The sequence below is a fragment of the Etheostoma cragini genome, chromosome 5 (genome assembly GCF_013103735.1).
Source record: "Etheostoma cragini isolate CJK2018 chromosome 5, CSU_Ecrag_1.0, whole genome shotgun sequence".
Lineage (NCBI taxonomy): Eukaryota > Metazoa > Chordata > Actinopteri > Perciformes > Percidae > Etheostoma > Etheostoma cragini.
The window spans coordinates 23,973,811-23,994,770 of NC_048411.1; the positions used below are offsets into that span (position 1 = coordinate 23,973,811).

At 38.9% G+C, this 20,960-nt stretch overlaps 1 protein-coding gene across 1 annotated transcript in view; it reads left to right on the forward strand.

The window, feature by feature from the left end:
• suds3 (SDS3 homolog, SIN3A corepressor complex component) overlaps positions 1-2,642 on the forward strand; it is an 8,525-nt gene extending 5,883 nt beyond the window's left edge. Inside the window, exons 10-12 of the mRNA XM_034871570.1 lie at positions 1-94; positions 911-995; positions 1,739-2,642. The exon at positions 1-94 is cut by the window's left edge and continues 23 nt beyond it. Coding sequence (XP_034727461.1) covers positions 1-94; positions 911-995; positions 1,739-1,837 — 278 coding nt within the window. The 3' untranslated portion in view covers positions 1,838-2,642. The remainder of the gene's footprint in view (positions 95-910; positions 996-1,738) is intronic.
• The last annotated feature ends 18,318 nt before the right edge of the window (positions 2,643-20,960 follow it).

Here is a 20,960-nt window from a genome sequence, read left to right on the forward strand (position 1 = left end):
CTCCAGAGCACATCCCCTCCACTCCCATTGAGAACCCCTCCCAGCGCTACGAGGCCCGCATCGAGGAGGGGAAACTTTACTACGACAAAAGATGGTGAATTTAAACATTCCCTTCCTAAAAACAGACCTCTCGGTGCTTCCCCTAATATTGTGCAATTTCTCACATAGCTTGTCTACAGCTTGTCACCACTAGATGTCTGCATTGCCATGTGTTTGGGGACTGGTTTGGTCTTCTAAAAGGTGTTACAACCACTTTGATGGCTGCCTCTTCTTTTCTGGACAACAGAAAGAGAGGAGCCACTGAATAAGTGTTTGTGAGTGAATCCAACGTAAAAATCCTTATTCAGAGAAGGTGGCTGCATTCGAATCAGTGCTGTATTGTGCTGTGATGCAATGATAAAGAAAATGCAAATCCTTGACGAGACCCAGCTCTGGTGCCTTTCTGTTTGAGAGCAGAGCTCCGCATCAGAGGTGTCAGAACATTAGGCCATGTCAAGAAGGGTAACAATAACAATTGTCTTATTAGTTGCTGATATAGAGGAAGTTGTCCCATTTATTCATCGCTAAAGAAGACACCACCACCGGAAAGCCTTCATAAAGAGCCGCGGGGAGACACATGCGTCATTATTCTTCAGTGGGCCCTTAATGATCAAACATTTTGGTTGTCAGACTCTTCCCCTGGGTTGGTTCTGTCCTCTGACAGTTTGGAGCCATTGAAAAACAGTTTTTTTGTTTTGTTTTGACTTTCTAGGCCAATTATCTATTTAATGCCATCTCAGGAGAAATGTGGTTTATTCCGCTGGGTAAAATTAAATCTAATGAACCTCTCTCCTGTCTTCACTTATGCCCATCCTTATTCCTTACCCTTAAACTCCAAATGAATGCTGTTTGTTTGCGTTTATGCCACCAGGTACCACAAGAGCCAGGCCATCTACCTGGAGTCAAAGGACAACACAAAGATTAGCTGTGTCATCAGCTCAGTTGGGACCAATGAGGTAAACATTAGTTCTCATGCAGCTCCTGTTGCACATAGAATATGGTTTACTGCTTAAAATATGAGGCTAGTGATATTCTGTATTTTCCTTATTGTCATCCAATCCCATGATTCCTACTAACTACTGTCTGCGTAGCTAAAGATTGGTGAATGTTATTCCTCTTCCAGTTCCATTGTTGTCCAAAACACATTAATGTTCCACACTGTTGAACTAGATGGTACGTTCCCTCATTACCATGTACACTGTAGTTTATTTTGACTCGGTCCCACATACACCGTCCTGCTGTTGTAAATACTCACCAGCGCACAAAATGTGCATTTATCCACAGCAGGAAAATAATCTCCAACAAATGCACCATTTACTCCTGTTTTCGATTATATTAGTTGACAATAATAAACTTACCGAATTACACCTATCTTATCATGTTGATTGTGCAGTGGAGGACCAGACACTTGAATGGTAAAAGGGGAAGAAATACCAGCCACAGATGTATTTTACATATTTTATTAGTGTTTGTTTAGTAACAACTGCTAATTTCCCACTCTAATCAACACAAGACTATCACTAAGAAGGAATGATCACTGGAAAAGGAAAGCTCATCTTTCCTGGGAGCATTCTGATGAAAAATGTAATGTGAATTTATTTCTGGAGTACTTTGGATGTCTTGATAGTAACAGCTACTTTCCGAATACATTTATTTTGTAATGACTGCGTTGAGGAATTGTCTCGTCATTGTTCTGCAGATTTGGGTGAGGAAGACGAGCGACAGTACAAAGATGAGGATCTACCTGGGACAGCTGCAGAGGGGAGCGTTTGTCATCCGTCGACGGTCGGCTGCGTAAAACATACCCCACCCATCCCCTCCCCACCCAACCCCCAGCTGTTCATTTATCCGTTCATCCACCGGCTCGTTCATTCTCTATTTCTCTGTTTTGTGCATCTCAGTTGAGCTGTCATATACACAGTCTTTTGTAGCCAAAAAAAACTCATCAGATTTGATCTGTTTGATCAGGTATAGTAAAAGAGGTCCTATACGCGACTGACTGTTTTCCAGCATTATTTGTCACTATGTGACGTGTGTGTGAAGGTAGTTTGTGATCATAAGGAGCCTGCTTTGGATTTGTGTCTCATGCTGTAAACACAAATACTTCCTACACCATGTAGTCTTATTTACATTTATCATTAAGTTATTTTTTCCACAACAGCATCATGTTGCCCCACAGAAACTGTCTTCAAGCGTTTGTAACTGTCTCATTGGTGACATGTAACAAAGCAAAAACTAAAAAACAGTTGAGGAATTGCTTTAGGTTTGGCTGATTATCATGAATCCCATGAGTCCAGAAGTTACCGTATCGTTATACAAGGAGTCGTGCCATTTTGAAAAGAACATGCCTTTTGCACTTTTCAAGCAATTGCTGCTTGCTGTGCTGAAGGTTTGTCCTAATAACATGTTCAAAAGTCCTATCTATTAAACGCTAAATTTCTTACATGAAAAAAAAGAAGTATTTTAAGGATTTATGTTATTTCTTTGCCATTTTATGTGCTCTTCTCCATATGCAATCTGGATTATTCAATTGTATTTGCATGTGGAGCACAAAGTTTACTGTTGATTTGTAGTGTTCCATTTTATTAAAAATGTCTTCTGCATTTTATTGATTTGGTGAAAAGGTTACATGCTTTAATGTTTCTGCAATACACAAAAGGTTTGCTGGAATGATATTACTTATCTTAATGTTCACTAGATAGTCACCATCTTTGTCTGTTTATTACAGTGGGTTTCTAGAGATTACTCGCTGGAAGGAGGAGCGGCATAACTTTGCCAAAAGTCTTTTGGTAATTCTCTGAGGGTTATTACCAGTGAACCCTTTCATATGGAAATAGTTCTGTGATACATTGTTAATATGAAAGCATTGATCATAGCTGCTCAAATTTGAGAAAACAGAAGTATGTACAGTATATGCATATTTAAAACTCTTCCACTTACCACCTGAAAAACAGGCACCGACCCCCAGTAGTCTGTGGACCCCTGGTTTTAGAGAACAGTCCTACAGTATCTATAGAACATGCTCTGTACAGTTGTTTATCATATGTTGATAATTAATGTTAATTTTAGCAACAGTTGAAGCATTTGAATTGCTGTGTATTTTTCCTTCTCAGTGCTTGGTGTTCATATCATCTCTAGGGGGAAATGTTTCCCATCTTATTGATTTGCCAGCTTCTCCATGTTGTAAACCTGACCAAGTCACCTTTTAATGTGTCTACAAGGTATGGATGTTTTTGTTGTTGAATCTTTTGGCTTCATTTTCATATCTCACCACTGTGTTCCATCACAGTGGGGTATTTATTTGACCGGGCAGGGACAGAGTAGTGGCACGGAGCCCTCTGATTGCCCTTGCTAGAGTCAGAAGGTGATAGACATTAGTATCATGGATGGATTACTGAACCATAACCTCTGCATGAAGCAACTTAGCATTTCTTGTGGGAAAGTCAATCAAATGACTACAAAACAAAATGTAAAATTGCTGCGAAGAGCGGCATTATGACCACAATAAGATGCTTGACAACTACAAAGGGACACAAACAGATGAAACATTATCACAAACGGGGCAAAATACCACAAAGAGAGGAAGCTGCATCGTTTTTGGCCATTTTGTAGGTGTCTCACACTCAAGTAGGTGTGGGGGCCCTTTTGCATGTCCGTGTCCAGGGGCCCATTTTGTCCCGCTCCATGTTTGCCTTGCTACTGTATTAGAAGTTACAAATATACACTATTATCCATCGCTAATATATGTTAATATTAATTGACATTAGAATTTGTTTATTTGGCATTCGTTTATTACACTGACTAATGTAGACCTAAAGTAAATTAATAATGTACAGTTTATTATTGCAAAGAACCAGGGCTTTCATCGTCATAATTTCTCCCCAGTACGTCACATTAAAAGGGGGGAAATGTGAACAGATGCTGGATGATCTAAGTTCTCCCACTTGACTTCAATGTCTGTCTTACTTACAGAATACACACACATACTGTATGTTGTGTGTTGATGACCTATTTCATTGCCTTATAATCTCCACATTCAACCAAGCAGCAGCTCCCTTCTCCACATCCACGTCTTTCAAATTATCCATTTGTTGCTTGTGAGGATTGTATCGGTCTTAAGCTGCTGGCTGTTTACACTCTATTTAATACAGTCATATGTTTATTCTGTCTTAAATCATTATGCAGAGTAAGAAAGGGAATGAGTGGGAGCACTTGAGCATGTAGACAGTTCTCTGGTGATGAATACCCTTTTCCTCCATGCACCATGTCTATTCACCAGAGTGTGTAAAACACCTGCTGAAACTCAACATGCACAAAACAAAAAGAAGCTCTCCTGCTTTCCATGACCACAAGTCATTACTGCACTCTGGATGTGATTTGGGTTTGTTGGTAAGTCTCACTGGAGCTGTTTTACTCTTTGGTGGTTATTGCTTATGTGCATAAAAAGTCACCCAGGGCATCAATAAAAATCCCCCTTGCCCTAGCACTGAATTCCCTCTTTCATCCTCTTTCACCCAAATTGAGCATTCGCTCCACTGCATGTTAGCACTGCAATTCATGGCTACAGGGCGGAGAGCTGCATCTTGCTCAGTGCTATCTGGTGGGAACCGAGTGGCAGACTCAGATTTGCCTCTGGTGGTCTGAAGAGAGGACCGTAGCTCCTTGACAACCCTGCTAGGCTGTGTGTATATGTTTGTGGGTGTGGGTGTCTGCCTTTTGTTTATCACTCTTGAGCAGGTCTGCACTGGGAGAGGAAGTCATTTTACAGTACAAGCTCCTCATTTGACTCATGATATTTGACTCACGGTTATGGAATTGAGCTGCAGCCTCACTGGACCATTTAGCAATATTGATCATTTTAAACATAAATGTTGCCCATTACAAAATCAAGTCATGGTATCAGTTATTCATATGCTCAGCCCTTTTCTGTTTAGCTGCTCTGATGTTAAGACAGCATAACATAAAGCAGAAAAAAGTTAAATTAATCATTTGTCTCAGAGGCCAGTGGGTGAGCTTCTGAAGTGAGTACTGTATTTAAAATGATAAGTTTGTTTATTCAAAAAATCTTTTATCGGTGCCAGAAAGGCTGCTCTGCTTTTAAAGGTCCCACTTCAAATGCTCCCAAATAACACCAAAGCAAACTATTTGAGAAAAGCTTAATACCAATTACCATGTCATGCTAGTATAGAGCACATTTATTTATGTAGTTTGAAGCATGAATCTGGTCCACGAATCCCCTATTAAAACTATGGGTTGGAAGTAATATGTTTCCCCTACTTATTAGAGCAAGGAAAAGTTCAGCTTGTACAAATTAAACGTTAGTGTGCGTGTGTGTGTGTTTCTCTCTCAATCCTTCTGCTAATTCAAAGAGAATTGCCTCATGACGGTAGTCTCCTCAATGTCTATGTTTAGCACTCTCAGCACTTGAAACGTGTGTCACAGCCTTTTCCACCGATTTAAGGGATGTACTGTTATCACAGCTCAGTTTTACATTTAAAGCCTGAAGTTCACAAGATCCCCCCATTGTCAACTAAAACGTGATTCCCTGACTTCATGTCACCAATTAACCCAATGGCCTTTTGTCGAATATGAGCTAGTGGGCTCCCTGTTTGTAATGTAGCCCCATGCTAAAGTTTGTAATATAATCTCCACCAAAACCAGCTACAATATTAAAAACGTGCTTACATGTTAACGTAAGGGGCTATTCTGCAAAATGAGTTCATTGATTGCCGACAATACATATGTATGTACTTTAACTTTGAAATCATGGCTGTTACTTCTAATGGACTATATTTACATTGAGGTATTTCATCTTTTGCTCACACAAAGTTTTGTCAAGTATTGTACGGAAGAAGTATGTAAGATTCTTTACATTGATATTTCCATTGTATGCTAGTTTATACTTCTATTCCACACACATGATAATTTTCCTATAATGTGATACATTGTTGTAGTTTAAAACTACTCATCAGCAAACTATTTTGCTTTTGATTTTCTTCTTAAAGCTTTATTGCATCACAGAAAAATCTGACATTAAAGCAAATCTAATGTAATACTATAATATGCTTTAAATGAAGTAAGCTATTGTGATATTGTTACTTTTACATGTGTAAAGGATAGGATTGATTATTCCACCACTGCTGTTTGCTCACCATAAGAAAAACATTGTGAGTCTTTCATTCAAAACTCACCATGATCTGTTCTGCCCTAAAACATCACCAAGTGCCATTGTAGCTCTAATATTCTGCCATCCACTGTCCACATCTGTATAGTCATCTACTGTAGCTATGGGTGACTACAGGCAGTCATGTCCTGTTCCCCTGTCATAGCACATACACAAGTAATCTAGCCTTAGATGAGCACAGGACATGACAGTAGCCATGTCAGTATGACTATGTCTTTGACGTACAGAATAGACGATTTGTAAAAGGAATGGAAAATGAATGGCAGGCTGTTCCCGCCAGCCGAGCAGCTAAGGCAATCACAGACCGTGTCCTTTGCCATCTACAGAACAAGCGTGACACTCCCAATGCTAATACTTGGCAATTTTAACCACGGCAATTTGAATACAACTTGTCCTGGTTTTCATCAGTATGTTAAGTATAACACCGGAAATAACAAAATCCTTGATAAATGCTATGGCAATATTACAGACAGAGCCAGACCTCCCCTGAATAACTCCGACCATAATTTTATCCAACTCCTCCCCACATATCACTCAGTTTTTAAGTCCAGCATTCTGGAAATCCAGTCAGTGAAGGTCTGGTCCAGTGACAAAATGGAGGAGATGATTGGATGCTTCCTCTGCACGACTGGGTTATCTTTTTCAAGGATGCAGACATCGACAGTGCTACTCAATCAATCACTGCCTACATTTCTGTATTGACTCTGTTATACCCCAGAAAAATGTTGAGCTCAGATGCTAAGCTATCCTAATTAACCCTATATCACTCAAGGCATTAGGGAATGCATTAACAGAAAGAAAACGGCTTTCAAATCTGGAAATAAAGCAGGAGTGGGAGCTGCACAAAAAGACCTTCATCAGCAAATGAGAGCAGCACGGCAGCAGTGTAAGGAGCGGGCAGAAGAAGAGCTGTTAGAATCCAACAAGTCACTGTGGGACTCTATCAGACAAATTACCAACATGGACACTAAAGGAAGCCCCTGTTTGCCCACAATGAAACTGCAAAAGCAAACAAACTGAATAATTTCTGTATAGGTTTTAACACTGACAATGTAAGGGAACGTGCTGTAGGGTTAGAGAATGTAATTTGTAATGTAAACTTGGACAGAATCATATGAACCACACACTGTTGCTAAGGTGTTTAAAAAAAAAATGCAAACAACCAAAGTAACAGGCCCATAACGTCTGCTTTTCTTTTAAAAACTTTTGCAGAAGAACTGTCGCCAGCCTGGCATAAACTATTCCAGCTCTCTATAGACACACACACAGTTCCAAAACTGTGGAAAAAATCTATTATTCTTCCACTACCCAAAAAGGCAAGTCCAGGAGAACAATGGTTATCGGCTGGTGGCTATTACCTCTAATGTTTTTAAATCCATGGAAAGGCCAATGATAGAGAAACTCCATACTGGATCAATTGTGAGCTAGATATCAATTTGCTTACAAAAAAACGTAGTACAAGTGATGCCATATCAACAATAATGCACCTCATTCTGAAGCACCTTGAAAGTCTTGTTGCATATGTTGCATTGCTTTAAAAAAAATATATATATATATATATATATATATATTTATATACATATATAATTTTTGGGCATTTTCGTTCTTTATTTTTAGGACAGCTGAAGACACAAAAGGGGAGAGAGTAATGAAATGCAGCAAAGGACTGCAGGTCGGAGCCAAACCTGGGCCCGCTGGTCGAGGATTAAACTTCCACACACGTGCGCCCTACCAACTGAGCCATCCGGGCATTGCCAGATTGCTTTTTGTTGATTTCAGCTCTGCCTTTAACTCAACCCGGCCAGATGTCATGCTCAGGAAATTAGTTCAGTTAAATGTAAATCCCATTTTAATCAGGTGGTATTGCTCTTTATGTCAAACAGGGCACAGCAGGTGAAGTTTAACTTCACCCTGTCTGATCCAGCAGTGTGCAGCACCGGTGGCACTCAACACCAACTTTATATTAACACAAGCAAAACTCTGGAAATGCTGGTAGACCCCGGATCAGCTGGAGATCAGAGCCCTTTAGCTATCCATGGTCATGACATTAGTCAAGTGTCCTCTCTTAAACACCTAGTAGAGTATATTGATAATGACCTGAGTTGGTGCACCCATGTACCAAATGTGCAAACTTAGAGCAGGGTCTAAAAAAATAGCATGTTAATCTTCTATAGAACAACAATAGAGTAAATTCTTTGGTATGGTATTATCAGCTGGTTTGGGATTTGAAGGAAAAATCCCAAACTCAGATTTTCAGTCTAGTTAAAATGGCGGCAAAATTATGGGAACACCTGCCCCTCTCAACCCGCAGGAGCTTTTTGATCAGGCAACAATCAAGCAGGCTAAAAACGTTCTGTCTGATAACTCTCATGTGTTGTTTTCACAGTTTGAGCAGTTGAACTCAGGCTAGAGGCACTGGGTTCCTCTGTGCAAAGATAGCAGGTATAACCACTCATTTGTTCCACTCGCAGTTAAGCTCATTAATGAGCAGCAATGAACGTATGACTATGAATTTTTTAATGTATTTCTGTGACGGAATGTATGTATGGTTATGAATGGAGGAATGAATGCACATTTTTTAAGTGAATGTCTAGATATTTATGAATAGAAAAATGATTTTTTTTTTTTACTAAGACTGAATGCATGGATGTGTATGGAAGTAGGAATTGAATGGTTGTAAGGCATGTATGGGTGAACAGAAGACTGTAGTTAAGATGGCTTTTATCTTATTGTGGTAATTTGTATTCTGCAATTTGCACAGCTCTTTGAGTAGCCCATATGTTTACTGTCCATTTGTATTTTAATTTTTTTAACCCTGTGCTTGTTGTTGTGTGTCTGTTGTAACTCTTGCAGGAATGTGACTCAGTGACCAAAACAAATTTCTCTTTAGGGAGACTAATAAAGATACATTGACTTTGACTTCCAAGCAAAAATCCCCAAGAGGGGCACTAGTGGTGGAACTGATAGCTACAAGGTGTAGACAGGTGGCCATAAACACATTGAAGAACACCCTCTTGTGTATTATTCTTTTATGCTTCAAGTACTAAGCCATGTGCAGCGTGAAAGGTGATTGAGCAAGAAAAAAAGGCATAGCTCACTGAATATACAATAATATATAATATGTTACACATGTGAAATAATATGTATTCCGTTTGCATGAATACCTGCACTGATGCTTGTTTGGCATTTTGTGTCATGCCATTTAATTTGCTATTCAGAACGAGAGCCACTAACAACAAGCTTTTACAACCAGGCGGTCTAAGATGATCTTGCCTTTTGTTGCCTAAAGGTCAGTGCATTTGCAGTTTGGGGATTTGTTTCATTATTGTTGTTTTTCATTTATTGGAGCTATTGTAAGGATCTGATTTTATTTTTCATCTCCCCTGACAACAATTGTACTTTTTTATCGGCTAATGACAACTGGGAATGATTGCTGTTGTGAATTTGCCTTTTGAACAAAAAAAACGTCTACTGATGTCCTCCCAGCTCTTAGCCACAACCTTCAGACTGACTTTGGGATCCAGTTGGAGACGTGAGATCCCTCCACCCCTGATAAGATTTGCTCTGATAAGAGAAGGATATCTAGTGAGTCATCTCAGTTTCCCCACATATGGTCCCCAAAGGAATCCAAACTTTGCTTCCTCTAACCTCTCCAGAGGCATCTCAGTTTTCTGCATATTCTATTCTGAAGTGTTCAGAGATATAGATAAACTTTGGCAAAGCTAGGAGGGGGCTTACATGGATTGAAAGATGGACCACGCAGCCATCTAAAAATAGCTGTTCTGAATAAATTTAAGGGAACAAGAGCTGTTTCCCCTGGTTTCCAGTCTTCATGCTAAGCTAATATAACTGGCTGCATAATTATATCATGAAATGTGGATTTTGTGTGAATCCCAATGTGTATGTGTGTAAATCCATCAGGTCTGATGTTAATTTACAAGTGACTACTAATCAACTGCAGCCCCAGCAACTGAGGAAAGCAGATTAAAAATTAATGAGGTGAATGCAATTTAATGAATAACATCATTGAACTTTGCCTCAGCAGCATGTCATTTAAAAATTAAAGTGATTGCATCAGACTGAAATTTTTAACGCAGAGGGTTGTTGTTGTTGATCTTTCTTTTCTTCTGTCTCCCTCACTGTTGTTCGTCACGGTGAGGAGAGGTATCATTGGGACAGATCAATGCTCTCTCACAGTAGTGGCCTCAGAAGCCCAAAATGAATTCCACACTGCATTACATATTAATGACCTCCGATCAATAATTAGCCACTCAATGGACAGTTAGAAGCTGTGGTGTTGAAATGAACACAGTCAATTTCATACCTGACTTAAAAACCAAACTGTCTCTCAACTGATTAGTTTTTTTTAATTCAAAAACTCTTCAGCTCTAGGGAGCTTTTTAGCCTCTTTTATCTTGATGTTTTTGTTGAATGGCACACATAATATACTGATAGGTGTGTGTCGGCAAATAAGTAAGAATACATTGCAGTACAGAAATGCCAAAGAATAGTTTGAAGTAATTTGGAAAGTGTTGTCATGAAAACAATTTTAACCAAAAAGCCAATTTATTTTTCAACAGTGAAATTTTCCTACTCACTACATAACTTGGTCACAACCCTTTTTCTGGAAAATACACTTACTTGCTTTTGTTCTTTGCATTGTATTTCCTTTTAACTCCAATATGGATGCTAGCCCTGTTTCCAGCACCACGGTTAGACTGACCAGCTAGCTAACAAAGTAGTTAGCAACTAATAATTTCAACAAATTGTTCCTATCCTCTTACACAACCAATAGGTGAGTGTGAATGTATGTGACAAAGATACGCACGTGACAGAGAACACGATGTAGTTTCTTCCATAAGGTTAAAATTAAAATTACAACTGTGGATGAAAGCACTGTGTTTGTTTAACCCTTCCACCCTTAACAGAATTTCTCTGTCCAAATACCATGTTACTAACTGGAGAGTGCCACCTAACAATAAGCACGGTCTCAGCCAAAGACCCTGATCATTTTCTGAAAGTTGGTTGAGACCAAAACTGAGCTACAACCAGAGTGGTTTGCAGGAACAGGACTTCCAATGAATGCTAATTTTGCTTCTTGTCTGCTGGAAGTATTTTAGCAATTGTGGCTAACATGTTAGCAGTAAAAACATTATAAGGCAAAAATATGGCGGGGCTATGGCTGTTAGATATTTTTGGAGCTCTCCTGCCATAATGTTTCCAGCTTAAACCTACTGTATGTGCAGGGCTCACAGACCCCTAATGGCAAAGTAGCAGATAATTGCAGTATGATGAACTTATGACCCTTTACTTCTTTCAACATTCCCCAAATGCGCCCTACCCTCCCACATGGACATCTTGCTCCCTTTTAATGTTATTAGCATCGATTGAGCCTATAACATTTTCTCCTCTTTATTGAGGGGGAAAAAAAGGGGAAAGTTGACGTGATTAAAGCCCATTGATTGTGAGATGTCTTCACAAGGCATTGAGGAGAGCTCTAAGTGCTTGCCGATGCCTCATTTGGAGTGGAAAGGGAGGGGATAATGGATTCTATCTGGCCAATTGTGCCCTTTTTTATGGTTTGTGACAGTCGGGATGTCATCAGTTTGATAGCAGTGTCGTCGGTCAGTTGTGACTCCTCCATCCAAAGACACACCCTGCTTCCAGAGATTCAATCTAATAAAAAGAAAAATGTGCTAGACCATGACATGATACCTCTGCTTCCATTAGCTTTATTAGAACTGAGTGAAAAATTACTCCCAATTAGAGTTTCCTAGACAACATACTGGCTATGCATAATAATATTCATTGTCTCTCAACCCCCGCATTCGCACCCACTGTTTTTGCACTTGTCAGGAAATTGTTTTGCCTCTCCCCTGGCCTTTTAGAAGTAATTTTGTGTGCAGCTATGTCTGAGCTATTGAGAAGGCAATTTGTTTCTTTCTTTCTGTGTTCTTGCATGTGCAGAGCAGAGAAACAGAAAAATGCACATGAAATCTTCTCATTAATTTGTGTGGGAAGATGTGATGTATTTGAGGATCCTTTCTTGTTTCGCATTTTGCCTCAGTTAGTGTGTAGGGACGTTATTTACAACATTGTTCCCAAAAGATTATTTCTGATGTGAAGTGAGTGTGGAGATGTAAAGCAGCAAGATATCTCATGCACCAAGTGCCTGACAGCCAGCATGCTGTGCTAGAGATGCCATGTCTCATGGAACACAACATCTGTTTCTATTTGGCCCGATTATAGCAACACCCCGTCTCAGAATACATCAACGGAGTTCGGGCGTTATAGGCGTCGCATGCTGATGACTTCACTTCCCATCTGCCACAGTTTGAGTAATGGCAAAAGAAAATGTTCAATTCATTGGAGAGTGAAATGCAATCACGTAACCTCTCACAGTGAAAGCACATCAAGCTGCAGTGCTTAATCTAAGATTTCTCTAAGGATTGCAATACACCGTCAAATTCTCTGTTTGAGGCGTTTACAGTCATCTTAATATGTTTTAAACAGCATATCATTGTGTATTTAGGAGCTAAGGGCTCTATAAGCCCTCTAACAAGCAACATCGTGTTATGAGAAGAACAAAGTGATGTATTTTTATATTAATCCAGTTTGCCATTCACGATTGTGGAGTCATGGCTTAACAACCATAACTTGGCACAGCAAGTCGGTCAAGCTTGGGATTTCTCCAAGGGGTGTGCAGTCAGATACTTACACAGGAACAAGGCTTATTCATTTCCATGTCTACTACCTCAGACAGGCAGCTTTTGATTAACTTTTTTAGACATTCATCACATAAAGCCATGAAGTGCATATTTAAGACCTCACAGGATTCTCTTTTTAAAACACTTAAAACGTTTGCGTAGTTTCAGTAGTTTCAGTAGTTTCAGTATTGAGTATATTCAGTATAACGGTGCTCGTTGAAAACCTTACACTACTATTACTGTTAACTGGCAAAATCAACAGTGGTGGGCTAGTAATGAGGAGTCTGCTTTTATCTGAAATAAATTACCTATTGTGTCAGAAATTAATATGGATTTTGAGTGGTAAACCTGCCTATTTATCATTTAAAATTGCAACAGTGCCAAGAACTAAGGGGTCCAAATGTTTCCTTCAAAAACGTTTAAAATAAGTATTGAAAAATGTGTCTCCTAATTTTCATATTCTGATAGAGATAGGGGTGTTTGCAAAGGTGGATTTCATTTTAGAATGAATACATTTATGAGCTGGATTATTTGCATCATATAACTTTAGCTATAAACTGTGACCATGTTGATGTTGATCTTTGTAGGACAAAATAAACATTGTCCAGTTGTCTTTTTATTATCCTATAAAACATTATGGCCATGCAAGGACAAAAATATCCAACACCAGACCTCAGACAGCTGCAGGCTTCAGACTATAACCACTGTGGCCTGTCCAGAGGCTCTCTGCAGACTTCTGATTGACTGAGGGAATGTTTAATGATGCTGCGTGTAATGATGGTTGGAATGAAATGATGCTATTTATATGCAGCAGAAGCAGTTACCTTGTGTTTATGGCATAAAATGTCCGGGATGTTTCTCTCAACATTTTGTCTGCTACAACACAGAGAGACATCATAACAGATATAGATTGTTGAAAGTCTTTAAAATTAAAATACAATCTAAAATATGATGATGCAGCTACTGCAAAGGCAATGTATACCACCAAGATATTTAAAATAAAACTACAATGTATTTACATTTGAAAGTCAACAGATAAAGCCGAAATTGGAGCGCAGAGCGTCACATAACGAATATATACATATTGTATGTATGTGTATATATACATATTGTGTACATATCTTGCATCATGTTCTATTACTACTAAACAGTAATACATTATTTTTTTTCAGTATGTCAACTGCCATAACAATTTAAAAAGTGAGTACCTAGTGCAGTATACAGTAGCCCATACTGTGATTTGGGAGATAAGCGCTGCTCTCATGTGTGAATGCACAGAGCATGGATGCTAAAAGTGCAAGTAAAAATAAATCAGCTGATTATGGATATACAGAACATTCCTTTTTAGGTAAGGGGACAGCTGATTTCCACTGCAGGGATGACAACAGAATTCTTACAGTAAATCTATATATATAGAAATAAATCTGTAGAGGATACTGTCGGTTATATCACAGGCTGCAGTTTTATCAAGAAACAACTGAATACAGCACTCGTGGCACTTCTCATGTTGGATTCCTTAAAGAACCTGCTTTGAAATCATTGTACAATAATTGTAGGTCAAGGCCGGCTTTTTTCAAAAGAGGCTGAACACCTAGCCTGACATGTAGCCAGTTGACAGAGAGCTGATTTTGAACAGCGAACGGTTTCCAACACTGTGTCTTACTTTCAGGAGAAATTAGAATGTAATGACGCCAAGACAGCTGCCAGCTGGTCATACCTAAAGGAGTGATGTAAATGTTCTAGCAAAAACATGAGCAAAAACTCTGGATGTCTCCAAAACTAAAGATGAATAATTGGCATTTGCAACTAATTTTGAAATACATTCATGTTCCCCTCAGGGTTAATTGTAATGAATGTAGTGATCCCTACACCTCTTGTCTTACTGTATGGTCTTGTCCAGAAAGTAAATGCTGTTTATTAACTAATTTCCTGAACAACAGTTTTCACTGGCAGAATCCTGACTTTAGTGAGGCCGATTGGCAGACTGAACCTGCTGAGAAGAGTCATTGCATACGGTGTATTTATTCAAAGGTAGAAAAGCTGCCTGATTGCAGGGATTTCATTTGGGATGAAAGAACAGATCCAAATCAAGACCAAATCCAGTTGTGATGCATCAACTGAAGCTTGTCTAAAATTATCATATTGCAAAGAAAAGGGACTTATTTTTCAATATACCAAGATAACAAAATGTTGCCAGCATCCTCATGAAAACGGCATGATTGGCAGATAGATGGATGTGTAAAAATGTCTAGAAGAGAGCCCCTTTCCACAGAAGGCAGTGAAATTCAGCCTCGTATTTAGGTTCATATACTAGACTGTAAACTCATCACAGGCCATAAAGATATTGGCATGTCATAATTCTGCATAATGCAGTAATGTTTTGACATGCTAGAACACAGTTTGTATTGCATCCATGAGTATCCTCACATACTGAAGGTCACACTGCCTCAGACACCTTTCGAAAAGCTAACCACACACACACACACACACACACACACACACACACACACACACACACACACACACACACACACACACACACACACACAATCTACCTTGTAAAACCTCACTGCAATTGTTGTGCCTCCCATGTGAGTACAGTATTGGATCTTTGTCTCAGCTTTAGCACGACTGATAGCATTGCAGAGACTCTACAAGGTCTCGCTAATAGCTGCTGCGGTATTGGAACACGAGTTGCCTATCTGTGAAAAGAAAATCCTTTGTCAGCACCACAACCCTCTTTTCTTCCTTTTTCTGAGGCTTACAGATTACAGATGGCTCCAAGACTGAAGATTGTTTTTGTTCTTGAAAAAGATTAAATTCTGGTGTAATGCAGAATAACATTGCTGAATCACTATTGTCTTTTTTGTGGTGAGAAAATAAAGTCAATTGTGACATTTACAATAAGCAGCATTAATTCGCTGGTACCATCTTATTTAACAGCTTTATTTAACACTTTATTTTTCTCATATTGCCCTTGGCTGCTGCACCTGTATCCTACGGTGGCCGACAGGGGCAAACGCCAAACAAATTTAAGAAAACACTTGCAAATAGACAAAACACAAGCAAATTAAACTTCAGTAAGTTGACAACACATGCCCAGCATTCAGCAAACATGTTTTAAATACACACAACACAACCAAAAACATAAACGCGCTGCAAATACAGAAACAATGCAAAAAGAAAAGCCTACAAACCCCGAAAAAATAAGTGGTGCAAAAAGAAAAATAGAGAAAAAAGAAGCTGCATCCAGATAACACAACAGAAGTTCTCCATGCCTCTAGGGGGAGTGGTAAGTGCACAGAGCAGCTTGATTTTCAACCCAATGGCGAGAGCGCGAGAGATAGATAGAGACAGAGAGAGAGAGAGAGAGAGAGAGAGAGAGAGAGAGAGAGAGATATTTGTGGCATTGTTTCTGTATTTGCAGCACGTTTATGTATTTTGTTGTGTTGTGTGTATTTACAGTGCGTTTGCTGAATGCTGTGCATGGGTTGTCAAATTAATGAAGTTGTTTTCTTAATTTGCTTGTGCTTTGTCTATTTGCATGTGTTTTCTTAAGTTGCAGGGCGATTGCCCCTTTTGGCCACCGTAGAATTCACCCTCTGTGTGGGATGCTCTGTGGGAGCACCTGTCTCTTTAAGACACCCTTTTTTAAGACCCCAGTCACTGCCACTGTTATTGGGCTCTGTGCACCGATATTCTGCAGTCCCCTCTCTTTATGTAGCCTTTGTTTTCACAGCCTTGGCTGTGTGACATGGACTTGCGGCATCTTTTTAAATGATTGAACTTTTTACAGTTATGGCATTGCTGCCCAAAGGCAGAACATTTGTCGCTCTATGCGGCATTGCTGCCTCCACATTTACTGCAGTTTTGTAATGGTTTTTGCCTTTTGTTGGCCTGCTTGAGGTTTATGTCTTGACCTGTGGTGCCTTCCACCAGAGTTGGGATGAATCGCATCAACAGTGGTGGATGTTTGGGGCTGGGTTAGAGCCTTTTACGCTACTCGGTCATTTCATATATGCGGCAGATTGGAATGACTTTAGTAAGAGTTAATTCACTGTCACGTAGCAAAGCTTTTCTTATACTGTCATTTCTGATGCCACACACTATTCTATCACAAATCAGTTCGTATTCCATGTCTCCAAAGTGACAACTTTTAGCTTTGATCCTGAAGTCACTGATGTGGGATTCAATAGTCTCCCCTTGCTTTTAATTTCGTGAATGGAACTTTAGTCTTTCCATGTTTTTTTGTGATAAGGATTACCTCATTATTTGAAAAAAAAAAAAAATCAAACTTCCCTGTGTCTTTTCTCCTCACACGCAGCTTTTAGCTTGCAGCTGTGTGCTGCACAGCAACAATTAATAGTAGGCTAATGTTAAATTGATTTGCTGACTTAGACCTCTCAAGTTTGTGTTGCTTACCTAACTAGGCTGTGGAATGTAGTTCATTTTGGCCTACCATTGAGTTTAATGACATTCCCAAAACAAGCTACACGATTGGCAAACTTCTGAATCTTGAGAGAGTTCCTTTTAGAGAGTTCTCGTTAGCTCATGCGTCCTGTTTATCATTTACATTGCGGGATTTGTAGTTAGGCAAGTCGTGAGAAAACTTGCATGCAATGAACGTCATAGTAGTTTTGTTAGCTTCAACCATACCATCTTTTGGCGATAATTACCATCTGCTCAACCTCAAAAACAACGGTGGCCTTTTGATACCAAGTCAAGGTACCGTTAAGGTGATGCGCTCGGCTGAGCACTGCATCCAACGAGTCTCTAACATGAACTCAGCAGTCCGTCAGTGTCTCTGCAGAGCAAAGGTCTAAGGAATAAACTGTGGGAGTTAGCTTTGTTGGAGTGATACTAAACACTTAGTTTTAAGAATGGTTCACATGTGTGATATACTGTAATTGTTTATGAAGCTGTAATAAATATGACATGTTTTGTCATGTGTCTTGTAATAGAACCGTTTTACGCTGGGTAGCTTTTACATCACATTGTATTGCAGGCTTCCAAAAAAAACATAAAAACAATCGCATGAGATTTTAACGATTTATGGTGATTTATGGTGATTTCATTTCTGTTAGACCTCTGCCTACATTAACGCTGAACGTTAAAGAGGAGTGGCTCCCGTGCGCCAAGATGTCGGCTCTGTTGACGCATTCGTTCCAATGAACAGAAGTAACCAAGGCGACATCTAGTTAGTATATACATATACCGTATATGTCAAGTAGGATTGAATCACAAAGATAAGGCTATGTTCAGACACACTGTAGCTACTATGCAGTGAATAATATAATATGGATATAACATTTCATTTCTCCTTTCATAGTTAAACCTCTGAGTTTCCTAAAGTTATAAATTGTTACAGTGTCATACAAAGTACAAATCTGTTACTCACTGTCCAATATAACTGCAGAACAATGACTCAGCCTATAAGTAATCAGTGCATCATAACATTTTGCAAAGAAAATGTCATAACATGCATGTAAATGTGTGAAAGAAAACTTTTTATGCTTGGCTGAGGAGGAACAGTTGGTATAGAGATGATAGCAACATTTGTCAAAGTGCAATGGAAACAGACTAAATGAACCATGATAAACATGAAGCTTAAACCCCCCTCAAGCGTTCGCACCACTGAAGAGATGAAAAGTGGCGGCAGAGGAGATAGTAACCTCCTCAAATGAATACACGAAACAAACACATTCAATGTGTCTCCTATAATTTGAGGTTTGATTGGTGCTCTTTTTAATCATGTCATCTAGTTCTGTCCTCTTCTTCTGCAAAGGTTTAATGGCACCCGTCTGAAGAATTAGTGCTACAAGCTGTTTATCTTGATATACCCAACACTTCATATTCAGTAACAGTAGTGGATGGAAACACACATCAATTAGCATTTTCCTTTGCTGATTTTCTAGACATTTTTGTTTCATTTAGTACTACATTCGTAAAAGAAAAAAGAAAATGATCATTTGACTATTTATGTTGACGTTTTTTTAAAGATATTTTTTTTATCTGAAAAAAGCCATATTCAATGCAGTTACTACAGAGTAAAAGGTTCAATGTTATGTATAGTAAAAGTTGTCCAAAATGACAATATTCAATTACCTATAGAATTCTTTTAAAGTATATTACTTAAGACTGTCCTACAGCATCCACATGTACATGTGTTTTTTTTAAGTCTGTGTTTTACATTTCTCTGATTATTTTCAACTGGAGACAGTGGAGAGTTTCTCCCCTCTCAAACTGAAGCTCTCACAGTAATTGCAGCACCTTAGACAGTGACAATGGTTTTCTCTCAAAAGACTCTTGTGTAATGCATTTTTGCTTTGTGTTTTCACCCTGCTTTCATAAGTGCCTAGCTGCTTGCCTTTCTCCAATGTCTCTACAGAACAGCAAATCCACTTCACAGCACCAGAATTTGTTCCAAAGCCTTAAAGCATGTTTGAGGTGCAAATCGGTGCTCATCAATGGCAACACATCACCTTTTCTTTAAAAAGATCACTGTGCCTAAAAGGCTTAATCTGCCTTCAGTGACTCTCTCCCTGCTCTTCATTTACCAGAATGTTTTATTTTTATTCTATTAAATATGTTAATATATGTATACATGTGTACATGTAAATACACACACACACCCACACACACACACATACACACACACACACATACACACACGTGTATACATTTATACCGGTTTTATATATTACAATCACAGCTTTGAAGCATTGTTTGTCTGCATCTACATTTAATGATTTAGTGGTAAAGGCTTCCTTGTTTTGTTTTATTTACGGGTTTGACTATGATAAATGCAACAATTGGATTTTTAATAAACTATCCTTCCACACATGCAGTTTGCATACATTTGAACCTTCTTGTAATACAATTCTGTTAAACATGTTGTGGTAATGATGATGCAGTGCTCAGCTGTGCATTTTCCGCCATAATAGTTTTATCATCAGCCATTGCTTTGGGATAATTCCTCTGCCGTCATCATCATTATCCTCAGGTTATCCATCAGATGATTTGTATTCATAATGAGTTTGGAGTAAATTAACACGTAGTTCTTATTGCATAGTAGACTTAATGAGAAGAGCCGACCCTCATGAAGTGCATATACATTCTTGTTAATCAAATCCGGTGGTGGAAAAGGTATTCAGATCCTTTACTCAACACACCAACACATTAATGTGAAAGTACTCCATTACATTCAAAGTCCTGCATTCAATACCCCACAGAAGTATTATTGAAATTGTACTTGAGTAAATAACACATTACTTGAGTAAGTAGTTACTTTCCATCACTGACCACTGGTGGTATAGGGAATGCAGGGCATGTTAGTCAGACTGACAACATGTTTTTTTAATTTTGTTTTGTGATGTTTTATTAAAGGGCGGCTGTGGCTCAGCGGTGGAGCGGTTAGCTGCAAGTTGGAAGGTGGGTGATTCAATCCCTGGCCCTGCAGTCCCATGTTGAAGTGTCCTTGGGCAAGACACTCAACCTTCAGTTGCCATCGGAGTGTGAATGTGTGTGAGTGTTTATCTGATGAGCAGGTGGCACCTTGTACGACAGCCTCGGCCCCAGTGTGTGAATGTGTGTGAATGGTGAATGGTTCCTGTACTATGTAATGCTTTGAGTAGTTGTTAAGACTAAAAAAGTGCTATTATAAAATGCAATTTTTATTGTGCGATCACATTGTAAGATGAAATGTTGCTACCATTATAACTTAGAGCAGAAATTGTTCTCTATAATATTATAAACAGCTGTTCTGTGTTTTGGTGTTCAAAAACAAAACAAAAATGTTTCTTAAAATATAGATATCACAACGTAGACCAACGTGAGGAAGAGGGACGATATAGATACAGTAAAGATGATAAATGAACTATTTTCTAAATTTCAGCTCAGCAATGCTATCACTGCTTTTGTTGCTGTCAGTTATAACACAGACAATTTACAGAGGATTTTTTTTCTTAAAGGGATGATTTTAGACAGGATTAAGTCATTGAAGTATCCACCTGAAGCTTCATTACCTAAGC